The sequence below is a fragment of the Rhinatrema bivittatum genome, chromosome 3 (genome assembly GCF_901001135.1).
Source record: "Rhinatrema bivittatum chromosome 3, aRhiBiv1.1, whole genome shotgun sequence".
In the NCBI taxonomy this organism is placed as follows: domain Eukaryota; kingdom Metazoa; phylum Chordata; class Amphibia; order Gymnophiona; family Rhinatrematidae; genus Rhinatrema; species Rhinatrema bivittatum.
In genome coordinates, this window is record NC_042617.1 from 9,748,161 (window position 1) to 9,764,384 (window position 16,224).

General features: G+C 45.2%; 1 protein-coding gene across 3 annotated transcripts in view; it reads right to left on the bottom strand.

The window, feature by feature from the left end:
- The window catches only part of SLC35B2 (solute carrier family 35 member B2), a 64,331-nt gene that overhangs the window by 15,812 nt on the left and 32,295 nt on the right, over positions 1–16,224 (bottom strand). For 2 of the 3 annotated variants that reach the window (XR_003855306.1, XM_029592880.1), the window contains exon 2: positions 310–500. Coding sequence is in view for 2 of the 3 variants with exons in the window: in XM_029592880.1 (XP_029448740.1) it covers positions 310–500 (191 nt within the window). In the remaining variant the exon portion in view is untranslated. Of the gene's footprint in view, positions 1–309; positions 501–1,096; positions 1,250–16,224 lie in introns of those variants that run through there. The other variant, XM_029592881.1, reaches the window with a different exon arrangement.

The window sequence follows — 16,224 nt, forward strand, 5'->3', positions numbered from 1 at the left end:
CGCATGTTTCTAGATATATACACCCTGCCTGGTCACATATCCACACCCTGCTCTCGCATGTTTCTGGATATATACACTCTACCTGGTCACATATCCACACCCTGCTCTTGCATGTTTCTAGATATATACACCCTGCTTCATCACCTTCACACCTTATGCTCTCTCTCATGTCTGGGTATCCACATCCTGCCTCACTGTTACTCACATCATGTTCTCCCGCACCTCGTCATCTCCCCATCTCCCCACATCAGGCTCCTGCCCATCTCTTTTCAATTCACTTTTCAATTCACTTCCTCTCTCCATCCTCACCTGATTCCAAGTAGTTTCTGCGTTTGAAGTACTGGATGAGCAGGAATCCAGGTATCACTATGGTGGCATAACCGGCAATGTTGAAAAGGAAGCGGACAAGCCAGAAGTCAGCCCAGGAGTCATGTAGCACGATAGGGAGTGCATCCTCACCAGAGACCGTCGGGACCATCAAGGCGAGGAGTAGGCAGAAGCTGCGGGAGGAGAAAGCACAGGATGAGCAGAGGCAATGCTTCTCTGCCTTCGTTCAGTGGTTAAGAAATAATGCACTTAGGGATCCAGGAGACAGGCTGAGAACTTTCCAATGCTCATTGCAGTGACCAGCAACAGCCCATCCGTCTGCCGTGTTACACCCGTGCCCAGGGGAGGAAAACATTCCTGAACCTTTGGATGCCAAACAAAATCCTTTGGCATCAAGAGAAACATTTTGCAGCTTGTTTTAGTTTTATCTTTTTTCCTTTCTTCACTCCACCCCCTCCCCTCTCTCCATCTTCTTTGGCTCTATCACTGGCATGCACTGGCACTAGCAGCAGCTCCTCTCAGGCACCAGTCTATATATTCTAGGTGCCCAGGAGGCAATGCACCTAGATGGGGGTAACAAGAAGGACTTCATCCCAGGAGACAGGTCGAGATTTATCGAAGCTCGTAACACCTACGAGGCCCAAGGCAGAAATCCAACCTCAAGGAGACTGACACAATATATCTCCATAAAACTTTAGGGCCATCCCACCCCCAAGGCAATAAATGCAGCCCAAGAAATGAGAGCCAGAGCCAGGAATGGAACCCAGACCTGCTAACCACGGAGGAGCAAAGAGAAAAGGGTGGGATTGGAGGCCACGTGCTCTAGTGAAATGTCCCACTCTGTCTCAAGGTGCGAGTTCCTTCTTATTGAGAGGAAGACGGGTCCTGTCTGGAAGGGTACAAGGTTAGAAAGGCAGAATAACGTAGAGGAGGAAAGCAAGCAGTCTGGCAGCTGCTCCCTATCCTGGATCCGGTAACAGCTCAGCCCCACACATCATACAGAGGAACTGCTCGCATCACTGGACAAGAACACTCTGTCTTCAGGACAGCCCAAGGGGACGTCATCAATGCTCTGTACGTTTTGGAAGGAACTGGGGAAGGGGGAGTCTCTTCCGAAGGGATGGGCTCCACCTTAACCAGGGTGGAACCAGACTGCTGGCGCTAACTTTCAAAAAGGAGATAGAGCAGCTTTTAAACTAGAGCAAAGGGGAAAGCCGACAGTCGCTCAGCAGCGCATTGTTCAAAGGGAGGTATCTTCAAAAGATACTAATGAAGCATTAGAATTAGGGAATCCCAACAGTGAGGTTCCAATAATTAGAAAAGTATTCCATGTGCCTATAAGTAAAAAATCACCGAAGCTAATGATTTCTGAATTATCCCTAACAACTGAAAAGCAGGTTGTTAATAGAAACAAAAACCACACTTTGAAATGTCTGTATGCCAATGCCAGAAGTCTAAGAAGTAAGATGGGAGAGTTAGAGTGTATAGCAGCAAATGATGAGATTGACATAATTGGCATCACAGAGAGCTGGTGGAAGGAGGGTAACCAATGGGACAGTGCTATATCAGGGTACAAATTATATCGCAATGATAGGGAGGATCAACTTGGTGGGGGTGTGGCACTTTATGCCCGGGAGGGTATAGAGTCCATCAGGATAAAGATCATACAAGAGAGTAAATGGTCACATGGGTAGAAATCCCAGGTGTGTTGGGTAAGAGTATAGTGATAGGAGTATACTACCATCCACCTGGACAAAATGGTCAGACACATGATGAAATGCTAAGAGAAATCAGGGAAGCTAACCAAACTGGCAGTGCAATAATAATGGGAGATTTCAATTACCAATATCCATGGAGTGAAAGTTATCCAAGTGGGGAGATAACCAATCAAACGAATGGGAACTATAATCAAATTATAATTATAGCCTAAATGAAGGTGTCATCATTTTTTGTTTAAAACTTATAGACCATAGTCCAGAAAATATTTTCCAAAATTGAACTTTGAAAAGCATTAAATAGCATGATCCAATTAAGGAGCGGACTGGGAGGGAACTTACTAGCCTCCCCCCCCCCCCCCCCCCCCATTTTTTAATTCACCTTTTGCTCCTGCGATAAATGGCCGTGGTATCGGGCACCTCTAGCCCTGCCCTACCCCCCTGGACCGCCCCCTTTTAAGGCCCCAGCACTTACATGCATCACAGGGTTTACGTGCGTGGCTGGGCCCATTTGAAAACAGGCCCGGCGCGCGTAAGGCCCATTATTTACACGCACCAGGGTTTTAAAATCCGGCCTTAAAGTTGTACCTGGGACCCGTTCCTGATTATAGTACCTGGCCTGAGACTCCCTATGAATAGCAGTCCCAGAGAAGTCACAGTCACCTGGTTGCAAGAAGGCCAGAGAAGGCTCACACAGCACTCCCAGAGCCCAATGTAAGATGATGCGAGTAAAGAACGTGCACTGAACTGGTGCACCCAAGCTATAAGAGTTAAATCCTGGCATGCTAATGCATCGGGAGATTTAAACAAAAAATGTGCACACAAAGACATTCTTAGACACAGAAAACATGAATCCAAAGTACAGGATCCTCAGTTCTACAGACTTCAGTTAGTCCCACCTCTGTCCAGGAGTTGCATTTCCAGGCCTGAGGAAACCCTCCGCACCTCCCTGCACTGGGGAGTACTAGTGAATGCCTTGATTTGCACGGAGGAGCACTAATTGTGCCCACGGTTTTTATGCACTAAACTCCTTGTTATACCGAGGTAAACTGTCTGCTAACATGTGCGCACAGTCGAGTGCACTTTGCTCCACTGGCCTTTCAGCCCACAGTGTTTCCTCCTTTCACCGTCCCCCTTGCTTTTCAGTCACTGTGATATTGTTTTTCACATAAAGAGCTGCTCCCCCCCCCCCCTGGTGTGGCCGTATCCCATTCAGGAGGCTCACTGAAGCATGTCTCTGTAATAGCAATGATTTCTGAGTCCGCCTCCACCTTCAGGGCCTGCAGATCTGGAACTTTGTACTCGTAGCTTTCCAGCTGCTCTCCCTTGGCATGGCAATTTCTTATGTTCTTATGTCTCCTTCCTGAGCTGATTTTTTGGATATTTTCTTCTCCCACTGGAGTGACATTCCAAGTCCATCCGCCACTCCCGTCCTCTAGTTTAACCCCGATGACACATGATCCAAAGGTCTCACTTAGGTTCCTTTTTCCTGTCACAGAAAGATGTAGGCCATCTTCATCGCATGTCTTTTTACTCTTCTCTACACATCCCCAACCCCCAGAATATCTGACAGCAGGTTTTAAGCCAGAGAGAACTGCAGACTCTGGGGAAGCAGCCTGAGCACACGGTGAAGAGCACAGCCTTTTCAGAGGAAAGGTAAGCCGTAAAGACCACGCCAAAACACGGCTCAAAAGCTGCTGTCAGGTGCATGGGAGGCTGGGGCCAGGTGCAGGAAGAAGGGTCCTAAGTGAAACATTCAGATCACGTGTCATCAAGCATTCAAATTAGCGCATGGGGGTGGCAGATGGAAACCAAACCACTAGGGGGAAAATAAAAGAAATCAGCTCAACAGTTCACTCTACCGCAAACGGAGAGAGACAGAATCCAGGGAGAGCGGCTGGAGAGCAATGAAGTGCCAGATCTGCAGGCCCTGATGCTGGAGGTAGACTTGGATGCTGTTGCTATTACAGAGATGTGATTCAGTGAGTTTCATGAAATGGATACGGCCGAACCGGCCTATAATCGGATGAGGAAGGATAGCAATGACTGAAAAGGGGGAAAACTAGCTGTTTATGTAAAAATAAATATCCAAACAACTGAAATGCAGGGAGATAGGGGGAAGGAGGAAGCGCTGACAGTTGTCTTAAAAAGAGACAACCATATTTCTGTTTACACTGGTGTGGTCTACACATAGAGGAACCGGAAATCTAAAATATCATCAAAAAAAATGAACCCAGCTAAGTACCCTATCGACAGCATACCCATACAGACGATCAAAGCCATCGAATCATCAATAACAAAAACGTTAACAGACATCATGAACCTATCCCTCACAGAAGGAAACTACCCCGACTGCCTAAAATCAGCAATTATCAAATCCATACTGAAAAAGACCAACCTTGATCCAGAAAACCCACTAAACTACCGACCCATATCAAACCTACCATTCATTGCCAAAATTATTGAAAAAATCGTCCACTCCCAACTCAGTGACCACTTGGAAAGGAACAACATCCTACACTCCCCACACAATTCGGCTTCAGGAAACAACTAAACACTGAATCACTACTCCTATCTTTAAACGACACCATGCTCAAAGGATTTGACTACGTCCACAGCTACCTTCTAGTCCTACTAGACCTATCAGCAGCCTTCGACATAGTAAACCATTCAATACTGATTGACCGTCTATCCAAAATTGGTGTAACCAAAAAACCCTTCAATGGTTCTCATCCTATCACAAAGGACCTACCAGGTGTCAATCAACGACACCCTCTCAAAGAAAATAAACCTTGTCAATGGAGTTCCCCAAGGCTCAGCACTATCGGCGACACTCTTCAACATCTATCTTCTCCCGATATGCCACTTCCTCTCAAACCTTAAACTGACTCACTTCATATATGCTGACAACATCCAAATACTTATCCCAATACACAACTTTCTGGAAAACACCTACAAAAAAACAGCCAATTACCTCACCAAAATAAGCAACTACTAACCAACATGAGACTTATCCTAAACATTGAAAAGACAGAAATAATCATGCTGGATAGAAAGAACAACCCTATGCACTTACCACCACTCAACATAATGAATCAAAAGACTGCAATCTCCCCTGTCACCCATGCCCGCAATCTAGGAGTCATAATCGACAAGGAACTATCCTTCAAAAACCACATCTCCGCTAAAATCAAAGACGGATATCACAAACTCCTAACCCTACGACATCTAAAACCTTTCCTTTCCCCCGACGACTTCAGAACAGTCCTCCAACTACTCATCTTCTCCAACTTGGATTACTGCAACTCCTTGCTATTCAACTTACCTCTCATCACCATCCGACCTCTCCAAATCCTTCAATATACAGCTGCCAGAATACTCACAGAAACGAAAAAAAAATACGATCACATTACTCCAACTCTCATTTCACTACACTGGCTCCCAATAAAATACAGGATAGACTACAAAATACTATCCATAATACACAAAATAATATATGAAGAACAAACAAACTGGCTAAGTGAATCCATAAAACTACACTCACCAAACCGAAATCTCCGTTCAGCTAACAAAGGTCTATTAAAAATTCCACCTACAAGCCACAAACAACTTACCTCAACTCGGAAGAGAGCCATTTCCCTAGGAAGCCCCGAACTCTGGAACACCCTCCCAACCGAACTGAGAACACAGCAAAACTTAAAAACCTTCAAAAAAGAACTAAAAACTTGGATGTTCACTAAAGCATACCAAAACACCCAATGACTCTATACTACATATAAACATGCAGAACCAATCCAATGCACGTAATTAACCTGTACAGTTTAACAAATGAACTATGCTTATAATGACTACGATAACAATGTTAACAAGCACGTGAATTTCTGTATACTCTGTTAAACATCGATACTTTGCAAACCGTTGTGATGACGAAACCGGACGGTATATAAAACGGGATAAATAAATAAATAAATAAAACCGAACGGAGATCTAGCCAGACATCCAAAAGTTGGAAAGGAAGGGAGAGATGTTGCTGGTTAGAGATTGGAGTCCCTGCTGCAGAATCTGTAAGAAGTAGAGAAGATTGTGAATGCCCTTCAAAGGATACTGGAGCTGGTACTCACAGAGACAGCATCTCTAATGCTCAAATAGGGGTCTCCCTGAGCACCAGGGATCAGCAGATGGCTAGTCTGATGTAATCGCTAAGGCAGAGAGTCGTCCCACTCAAAGTCCTGGATTTCAAAAATACTGACTTGGGGAAATACCTTGAAGAGGAGATGTAAGGCTAGAAGAAGATAGGTGAAGTGGACCAACAAATCGCAAAAAGAGGAAAAGAGGGAAGAATATTTGGTGAAACTGAAAGAGATGAGGAAGGAAATCAACATGGTAAAAGCTCAAGTAGAAGAAAGGATTAATAAAGAGGTAAAGCAAGGTGACAAATTCTTCAGATAACTCAGAGAAAGGAGGAAACCCAGAGGCTTAACTGTAAGACTGAACGGTGACAAAAAGCAATGTGTGGAGAGAGACAAGGAAAAGCAGAAATATTAGATAAATGTTTCAGTTCAGTGTTCACTAAAGACGACCCTGGAAGAGAACTGCTGCTGGCTAGCAAGATAATGGATCGGTGGGGTGTAGCTACCACCCGATTTACAGAAGAGAGTGTTTGGGTGGAATTAAATAAACTGAACGTGGACAAGGCCCTGAGGGTCAGGTGAGATACATCCAAGATACTAAGGGAGCTCAGATAGGTGCCGGTGGGTCTACTGAAGGACCTGTTCAATAGACCCTTGGAGATGGGAGAGGTACCACAAAATTGGAAAAGAGAAACCATGGTCCCTCTTTACAAATGTGATACTGGAGAGGAGTTTGGAAACTACAAGCCAATTACCATTACCTCAGTAGTGGGACAATGAATGGGTGTCTCAGCTGAAGGAAAGGATAGTGAACTATTTACAATCTAGTGGGTGGAAGGATCCAAGGCAACATGGTTTTACCAGAGGAAAGTTGCCTCAAACAAATCTGATTGATTGGATGACTAGAGAATTAGATCAAATACAAGCACTTGTTGCGGTTTACTGGATTTCAGCAAAGCTTTTGATACGGTATTGCATAGGAGGTTCATGAATAAAATGAGCAGCTTGGGTGGTGGTGGACTGGATTAGAAATTGGTTGACTGACAGACAACAGAAGTAGTGATAAATTGAACTCACTTTGAGTGCCTGAGGGATCAGGTCTATGGCTAAGCGATATTGTGAAGGGGTTAGAAAAATATGCTGCAATAAATCCGTTGTGCCACCAGTCTAGTCGTTATTGTTGCTCTAGACAAACACAGACCCCTACACTCTGAAAGTCTTCATAAGAGGGAATGCACTCCCTCCTGACCTCCGACAAGATCCATGTCCTCTATCATTTAACAAAAAACTCAAAACATGGCTCTTCAAACTTGCATTCCCAGAATAAGGACTTCTGCTCATTTTCACAGAATTGATGACTTCCGCTCATACCTTGACCATTCTGACCCTCATACCTTGACCATTCTGACCCTCATTTTCGGGGTCCTTTGATCCAATCTAATGCTCGAACTTTTATCTCCTATAGATCATGATGCACCCCTGTAGCTAGACTCCATATCCTGACTAATTCCGCCTTAAGATGCATACCTTCTTATCTAAAATCTTGTTAATCACATTCATTAAGTATTTATCCTAATTAGAAACTTGTTAATTTCAGATTTATTAAGTACTTATTTCCCGTTCGAAAGTATTTATTAGCTATGTTGAATATTGCCTTTTGTTATTGTTTGCACCGGGCAAGTTCTTAGCCTTGGTTTGGTTTGGCACCTGCCAAGTTCTTAGCCTTGGTTTCTTAAGCAGTTTCTTGCCTCTCACATTGTTCCATGTAACGCTCTTATGCAAAGTTTTGTTCTCTGTAAACCGGTGTGATTTGTAGTTTTGTACAGGAATATCGGTATATAAAAGTAAAAAATAAATAAATAAGAACCAGTCATCATGGGTCAAGTCCACTGGTCCAGTGGACCCAGCATCCTGTCTTGGACAGTGGCCAATCTAAGTCACAAGTACTGGGCAGATCCCAATAGAAACATCCATTCCATATTGCTCATTCTCAGACACAGGAGGATTGGCCACTGTTGGAAACAGGATGCTGGGCTTGATGGACCTTTGGTCTGACCCAGTATGGCATGTTCTTATCCACAAGTTACCTGGCTAACAGTTGTTAATGGACCTGCTTCCAGGAAATTGTCTAAATCTATTTTTAAACCCAGCTACACTATTAACCTTGACTATGCTGTCTGGCAACAAATTACACAGCTTCATTGTGTGTCAACTGAAAAAATGCTTTCAGAAATACATTTTGCTCTGTACTGTGCAAAATGCAAAGATATCAGAGATGCACATTTCCTAAAGCTGACAGAGAAAATCAAAGACTTCCCACAAAAGAATGAGCAAGACAAACTGTGTGATCCTGGGGGAAAGAGGAAAAACAGTAGCTATAGTAGCAAAATAGTATGTAGACTTCTGCCACCAGGCCAGAAATGTAATCTGACCAGGGACAATATGGACCAGCACCTGAATCTGGGAACTGTCATAAGAACATAAGAAGTGCCATGCTGGGTGAGACCACTTCTGCTCTCGGCGGATTAATAAGACATAGTTACCTCCTCTGGATTGCATTACAGGCTTGTCCAAAACTGCAAAAAGTAAATGGTCAAAAGAATGTCCGTGCAGGTGTCGTTCAGTGTGTGCACAAAGTTTTCAAGGAGAGGTTGTGCCCTCTATGGACACTCGGCTAAAACAGTTGACCACATGCAAGCTAGAGTGGGTGGTGTACCTTATGTGCTGTACTTGTAGGCTAATATAGATTGGAAAAACAAGAAGGGCATTAAAAGCCTGAATACTTGAACACAGAAGTGCAATCACTTTTCAAAACATTGAGGCACAGTTAGTTGGATACGGTGTCAAGATGAAACATTCTTTTGACCATTTTACTTTTGCGGTTTTGGACAAGCCTGTTCTAGGATCCAGAGGAGGTAACTATGACTTGTTATTAATCCGCTGAAAGCAGTTTAAACCCAATCCATTCTAATGGTTTTAATAGGGAAGTGGAATGGGCAGCATGCCAGCAAGGAAGATGCTCATTGTTTAAGAACAAAAGTCTTTGTAAGTGGTGAGGCAGATGGATTGTAGCTGTAGAATGCGACTGGTTGAGTCTATACGGTGACGTCATGCATATTACATAGTTATATATTTAGTAATGAATGAGTCTTGGTGGGCTAGCTGCCATTTTTCAATCATTTAGAAGCAGTAACATCAAAGTGGGTGGTAAGCTTATGGTGCTGTCTGTAGCAAAGTGTTTGTTTATAGCTTTAATGCATTTATAATAAGAGCTTAGAGAAAAGTAATAAGAACACTTGTTTCTTTTGATTTTAGTTTGCTTGTGACCCCTAAAGAAGGTGGAGGAGTCTGCCGAAACATAGTCGGGTTATTTGTAATTAGATATTATAAGTATTTTTTGAGCGGATCCAGATATTTAGTGGGACTTTTTAAGTACATAATTAAGTGTTTTTCAATAAAGTTTGTTTTAAATTAATAGTATAGTACAAACAGACAGATATACAGTATGGTATGAAAATGTGCAATTTACATTGAAGATACTTGCAGCCCATTACAAGAATAGAGGCATTAAGATTGCACTAAAACGTTTGATATCATATTTAAGTAATAAGTATTTGGAATATTAATCACTCTTTTTTTGCTATTAATTATGTTGTAATAGACGTGTCTGCTGTTCTTTTTAGTGTTCACTTTGCACTTATCCTTATTAAATTTCACCTGCCATTTCTATGCCCAGTTCTCGAGCCATGCAAGCTATTTCTTTATATGTCATCTGCAAATCTGATAATCTCACTCATTGCTCCCTTTTCCAGATCATTAACAAAAACGTTAAACAGCATTGGCCCTACTACTGATCCCTGAGGTACTCCACTATTGACCCCTTCCCATTGGGAAAACGAGCCATCTAGTCTTACTCTCCTGTTTCTTATATTTTAACCAGTTACCTAGCCACTGTAACCCCATGACTTTTTAGCTTCCTGAGGAGACTCTCATGAGGGACTCTCTCAAATGCCTTCTGAAAGTACACTGTGCCAACTGGCTCACCATTATCCACAAGTTTATTTATTTATACCTTCAAAGAAATCTAATAAAATAGTAAGGCATCCCCATGTAGACCATGCTTATCCATACTTTGTAATGATGAGGTCCTATTCAAAAGCATTGAGCCAGCTAACTCAGAAGTTAGCCACTTAAATGAATATTTGGACACTTATCGGGCTAAATTCTAGCTGGGGATGTAACTGGGAGGAGTTGAGTTAGCCGGCTAACGGGCCGATACAGTAAAAAACGCGGGAGAGCAGGCCTATTACACATTTTTTTTTTTTTTACACTTTTTTTGTAACTTTCGGGACCTCCGACTTAATATCGTCATGACAGTAAGTCGGAGGGTGCACAAAAAAGCAGTTTTTACTGCTTTTCTGTGCACTTTCCCGGAGCCGGCAGAAATGTGCGACTTGGCTGCACATTTTGCTTTCTGTATCGCGCGGGAATACCTAATAGTGCCCGCAACATGCATTTGCATGTTGCGGGCACTATTAGGTTCGGGGGGGTTGGACGCGCGTTTTGGACGCGCTATCACCCCTTACTGAATAAGGGGTAAAGCTAGCGCGTCGAAAACATGCGTCCAAATGCCGGCTAACAGTGCACTCTGTCGGAGCGCACTGTACCGTATCGGCCTGTAAGTTAGCCGGCTAACTTTAAGATATCCTCCTAATTCAGTAGTGCGGCTGAATTATTGGATATCCCTCCAAAGTTAGCTGGGCAAGTTTATCTGGCTAACTTTGCTAGCAGGACTGTGTCTGAATATGGACCTCTTTGTTCTTAGAAATAGCTTAGAGAGGAGCCCTGCTGTCACAAGGACATGCAGGGACAGAGAGAGACACACAAGTCCTGCTCTCACAGTGACACCCATGATGGAGAGAGAGAGAGAGAGAGATGTTATGCTCCCACAGTGACACCCACTGGGTGCTGAAGGTAGTAAAGTACAGGAAAGAGTTTGTTATATACACACCAGAGCTCTAAAGTTTCAAGAAGTGCAATCAGAGATTAGAAGATACAGAAACTGTCCCAATAATCTCCAAAAGAACTGCTCATGATTTCAGTCTTCTGTCTGTACATAGAAAGGATAATTTGGGTAAACTTATTCATGTGCGTCACGTTCACGTGAAAGTTTATCAGAACTGAGTGGAGATGCCCCCGGGGGCTAGAGACCGGGTGGGGCTTGCACTCTTGAATTTTAAAATGTATGCGCCGAAACTTTCAGCAGATGTTTTAGCAGGTGGAACTTGTTTGGGTAGACTTGGCGAGTTCATTTTTAAGTGGAAATTTGCGCACAAGTCTGCTTCGGAAACTGATGCAATTTATGCATCAGGTTAAGAAGCATTGCTTACCTGTAACAGGTGTTCTCCAAGGACAGCAGGATGTCAGTCCTCACACATGGGTGACATCATTTGATGGACAAGGGGAGAGGGGAAGGGGGGTGGTGGAAATTAACGAAGATGGTTAACGAATCTTTAACTGTTATATATTGATTTAATGATGTACATTGCTGTTTTGTATACAATGTTCATGCTAAAAGAGGCAATAGAAAATACATTTAAAAAAAAGTTTTTAGCACTCTGACTGAGCCTCTCTGAGCACGCTCACCATGCATCCATGCAGGGTCCCCTTAGTCTTATAACATAGAATTGAGGATTAAAATAATAAGATAAGAACAAAACACATGAAGGGAAAACCCAGCTCCGCAGTGGTGGGCAGGTTTTGTGAGGACGGATATCCTGCTGTCGTCGAACACCTGTTACAGGTAAGCAACTCTGCTTTCTCCGAGGACAAGTAGGGTGGCAGTCCTCACACATGGGCGAATCCCTAGATACAGGCAGTCCCCCAACAAAATGGGGATCAACAAAACAACTGCCAATGGGCACAACACGAACAACGTTTTGTTGGTAAGAGGAGGAGGACAGCTTGACAGAAATAACGGGCTCCAGAAGGGAACAGAGTTGGGGTCTACATCTCAAGCAAGTTCCGAAGGACAGACTGGCCAAACCTGCTGTCGCGTCGGGCATCCCTATCCAGACACTAACGTGAGGTTGGAACTCCATGTTTCAGCTCTGCAGATCTCCTCCAAGTGGGCCACCGACGCTGCCATGGCTCAAACAGAGCGAGCCTTGACATGACCCCCAAGATGCACTCCCGCCGGACATAACAAAAGGAGATGCATCTGCTTGGCAACAATGATCCCCAACTAGTTCTGATCAAAAGAAACAAAAGTTGGGTGGACTATCTATGGGCTTCTGTCTGCTCCAGACAGAAGGCTAAGGCTCTTTTGCAGTCCAAACTGAGCAGGGCTCATTCTTCTTGGTGTGAATGGTGCCTGGGAAAAATGTTGGCAGGTCGATGGACTGATTACGATGGAAGTCCGATACCACCTTAGGCAGAAAGTTAGGATGCATGCACAAGACCACTCTATCATGAAAATACTTAGTGTAAGGTGGATAAGTCACTATGCCTTGGAACTCACTGACGCTGTGTCCTGAAGTGACCACCACAAAAAACTTGATCTTCCAGGTCAGGTACTTCAGGTCACAGGAGCACATTGGCTCCAAAGAACTTTCATCAGTTGAGCTAAAACCATGCTGAGGTCCCAGGATACAGAGAGAGGCTTTAAACTAAAGCAGACCTCGCATGAACTGTACAACTATAAGCTGTGCAGAGATGGGCTTACTCTCTACACTGAGGTGATATGCGCCAGTCGCACTCAGGTGAACCTTAAATGAGTTGGTATTTAGACCAGCTTCTGAAAGGTGTATAAGGTAGTCAAGCAGTTTTTGTGGAGAGCAAGAAAAGGATCTAAGGCCTTTTGCTCATACCTCATAGAAAACCTCATCCACTTTAGTGCATAGGACTTTCTAGAGGAAGGATCAACCTCTCAACATCCAGGCTGTGAGTGATAGGACCTGGAGGTTGGGATGTTGCAACCTGCCCCAATCCTGGGTGATGAGATCTGGGGAATTCCCCAGTCTGATCAGTTTCCTAATGGACATCTCCTGAAAGAGTGGAAACCAGACTTGTCTCAGCCAATGAGGGGCTATGAGAATTATCGTCCCCTTGTCCTTGCAAAGCTTCAACATATTCTTTGCCACCAGTGGAGTTGGAGGATACACGTCCTGGAGACCTATGCCCCAATGGCAGGTGAAGGCGTCTGAGGCTGGTCTGCCATGTATCCTATACAGGCAGCAGAACTGAGGAACTTTCTTGTTCCAAGGTGCAGTGAACAGATTCACCTTCAGGTTTCCCCACAGGCTGAATATCCGATTCTCCACCCCTTGGTTCAGAGACCATTCGTGGGGTCAGAAGGAGCAACTCAGTCTTGTCTGCAATCGCATTCTCTGTTCCATCCAGCTACACAGGCCTGAGCACCACACTATGGGAGTGGGCCCATGACATATCTGGACTGCTTCCTAACACAGGAAGTACGAACCTGTATCTCCCTGCTTGTTGACATATCACATTGCCTCTTGGTTGTTCGCCTGTATCAGTATAATTTTGTTGGACAGCCGATTTCTGAAAGCCCACAGAGTGTACCTGATTGCCCAGAGCTCCAGGAAATCGATTTGATACAGTTGTTCCTGGGCAGGCCATAGACCCTGGGTAAGGAGCCCATCTACATGAGCATCCATCATTGGCAAAATCTGGACCAGAGGACTTTGGAAAGATACTCCCCCAATCCAGATTGGAATTTACCCACCATCAGGACAAAGAGTCCTGGAGGGGCGGAGTGACTTGGTATGCAGTCCCGCAGCTCCTGCATGGCTTGTCGCCACTAGGATCTTAGGATCCATTGGGCTCTCCACATGTGCAAACATGTCCAGAGAGTGACATGTACTGTTGTAGCCACGTGGCCCAACATGTGCCATGCTGAAAATTGCTGGCTCGCTTGTATCTCTGCTGTGATGGTCATCAAATTGATGACCCTTTGCTGGGGCAAGAAGACCTTGGCCTGAGTTGTGTCTAGGGCTCCAATGAAGTCCAACTGCAGTGATGGGATGAGATTGGACTTGGGGTAATTGATGATGAACCCTAGTGACTCCAGCACCTTTAGGGTCGAACACATGGATTCTATGGTCCCTGCCCGAGAGGTGCTCTTGAACAGCCAATTGTCCAGCTAGAGAAAAAAATGGACTGACAGCTTGTGAAGTGCGCTGCCCCTATGGGTAAGCATTTTGTGAAGACATGCGAGGCTGACACTAGCCCAAACGGCAAAACACGTTACTGGAAGTGCTGTTTCCCCACCAAGAATCAAAGATACTTCCGGTGACTGGGAAAGATCTTGATGCGAGTAAATGCGTCCTCTAGATAGAGGGAGCGTAGCCAGTCCCCTTTTTGCAAGAAGGGGATCAAGTGCCCAGGGAAACCATCTTGAACTTTTCTTTTCTTAAAAACTTGATCAAAGCCCTCAGGTCTAGCATGGGACGGAGTCCCCTGTTTTCTTTGGAATCAGGAAGTACCGGAGTAAAATCTCTGCTCTCTGCAATGATGAAATAGGCTTGACTGCCCTAGCTGATAAGAGGGAGGAGAGTTCCACGAGAAGTACCTCCTGATGTGCTACCAGTCCCCAAAAGGGACTCGGGGGGGGGGGGGGGGGATTTGGTGGGGCACTCAAAAGACTTCATCTGATTCCACTGCAGACGATAGCTAGAACCCACTGTCTGAGGTTAGTCTGGGCCTCTGGCTTGCGTAGAACCATAGCCTTCCCCTGACCATAGGGTCCATCGTGCCGGGTACAGCAGACGTGGCTATGTTCCTTGTGAAACAGTCAAACACCCTGTCCTTGGAGTTGACGGAAACGCCAGCTATGGCTATGGGGTCCTCTAATGTTTGGGATGGCTACAAGGGGCCTGTTGTTGCTGATGGGTTGAGGAGGTGGAGGATATCATCTCCTCAGGCAGAAGAAAGACTTCCTGTGGCCAGACCTCGAGGACCTACTAGCAGAGGAGGACTAGTTCTGGGTGCCAGCAGACAGCTGCTGGAGTGTTACATGGCGATCCTGCATTTGGGCCATTGCATCTTTCACTTTATCTCTGAAGAGATTCTCTCCAGTGCACGGTATGTCAGAAAGTCGCTCCTGCACTTACTGATGGAGAACTGAGGCCCATAGCCATGTGAGTCTACGGGCACTGATCCCTGCAGCAGAGACCCTCGATACCATCTCAAAAACATCTTGGGTCCATGGACCCTGTGCTTTTTGCACTCCAGGCCCTTATGCACCAGCAATTGGAGGATGTCCTGCTGCTGTTGAGGCAGCTGTTCAACCACCTCCTGCACCTGCTTCAGGATGTCCCACATATACTGGCCCATGTAGAGCTGCTGGCTGCTGTGCAGGTGATGAGCTTAGGATCCTGAAACACTTTACTCCTAAGAGCATCCATGGCCCTCTGATCCTTACCCGGGGGCGATGAGCAATGGATACGAGTGCATTTGGCCTTTTTGAGGGCAGATTAGACTACCACCAATTGGGGTGACGGCTGATGCTTGTTGAATCCGAGTGCCTTCTGAACAAAATTAATTGCGTCCGCCTTCCTATTAAGGAGAGGAACTGAGAGGGAATGTTCCCACATACCACAAGGATCTAGTGAACTGGGGCTGCAATAATCTCCTTGGGAGGCTTCATGCAGTGGAGAATATCTACCATCTTGTGCCAGGTATCCATCTCTGTCTGTAATTGGAACAGGATGGCCTCTACCATTACCCTGACAAAACCCGTGAAGGAGAGATCTTCCAGGGAGACTTCCTTCTATCGTTGGAAGGAGACAGTTCTGAGGGGAGAACATCCGACGCATCGTTGGAAACATAGGAGTCGTCATCCCCCCAGGGATCTTAATGGCCTTCGTCCTTGCTGTCATGTGCAGGGGACGCGGCTCAAAGTGCTTGGCCTCTGGCCAGCGGTATAGGAATTGACTCAACTCGTCGTGAGGGCTCGGGCCCCGGTGTTGCCCCCGTCTCCAGGGGATTTTCCTCCTCCACGGAACTGAGGTTAAGCACCAGAGCAGCCC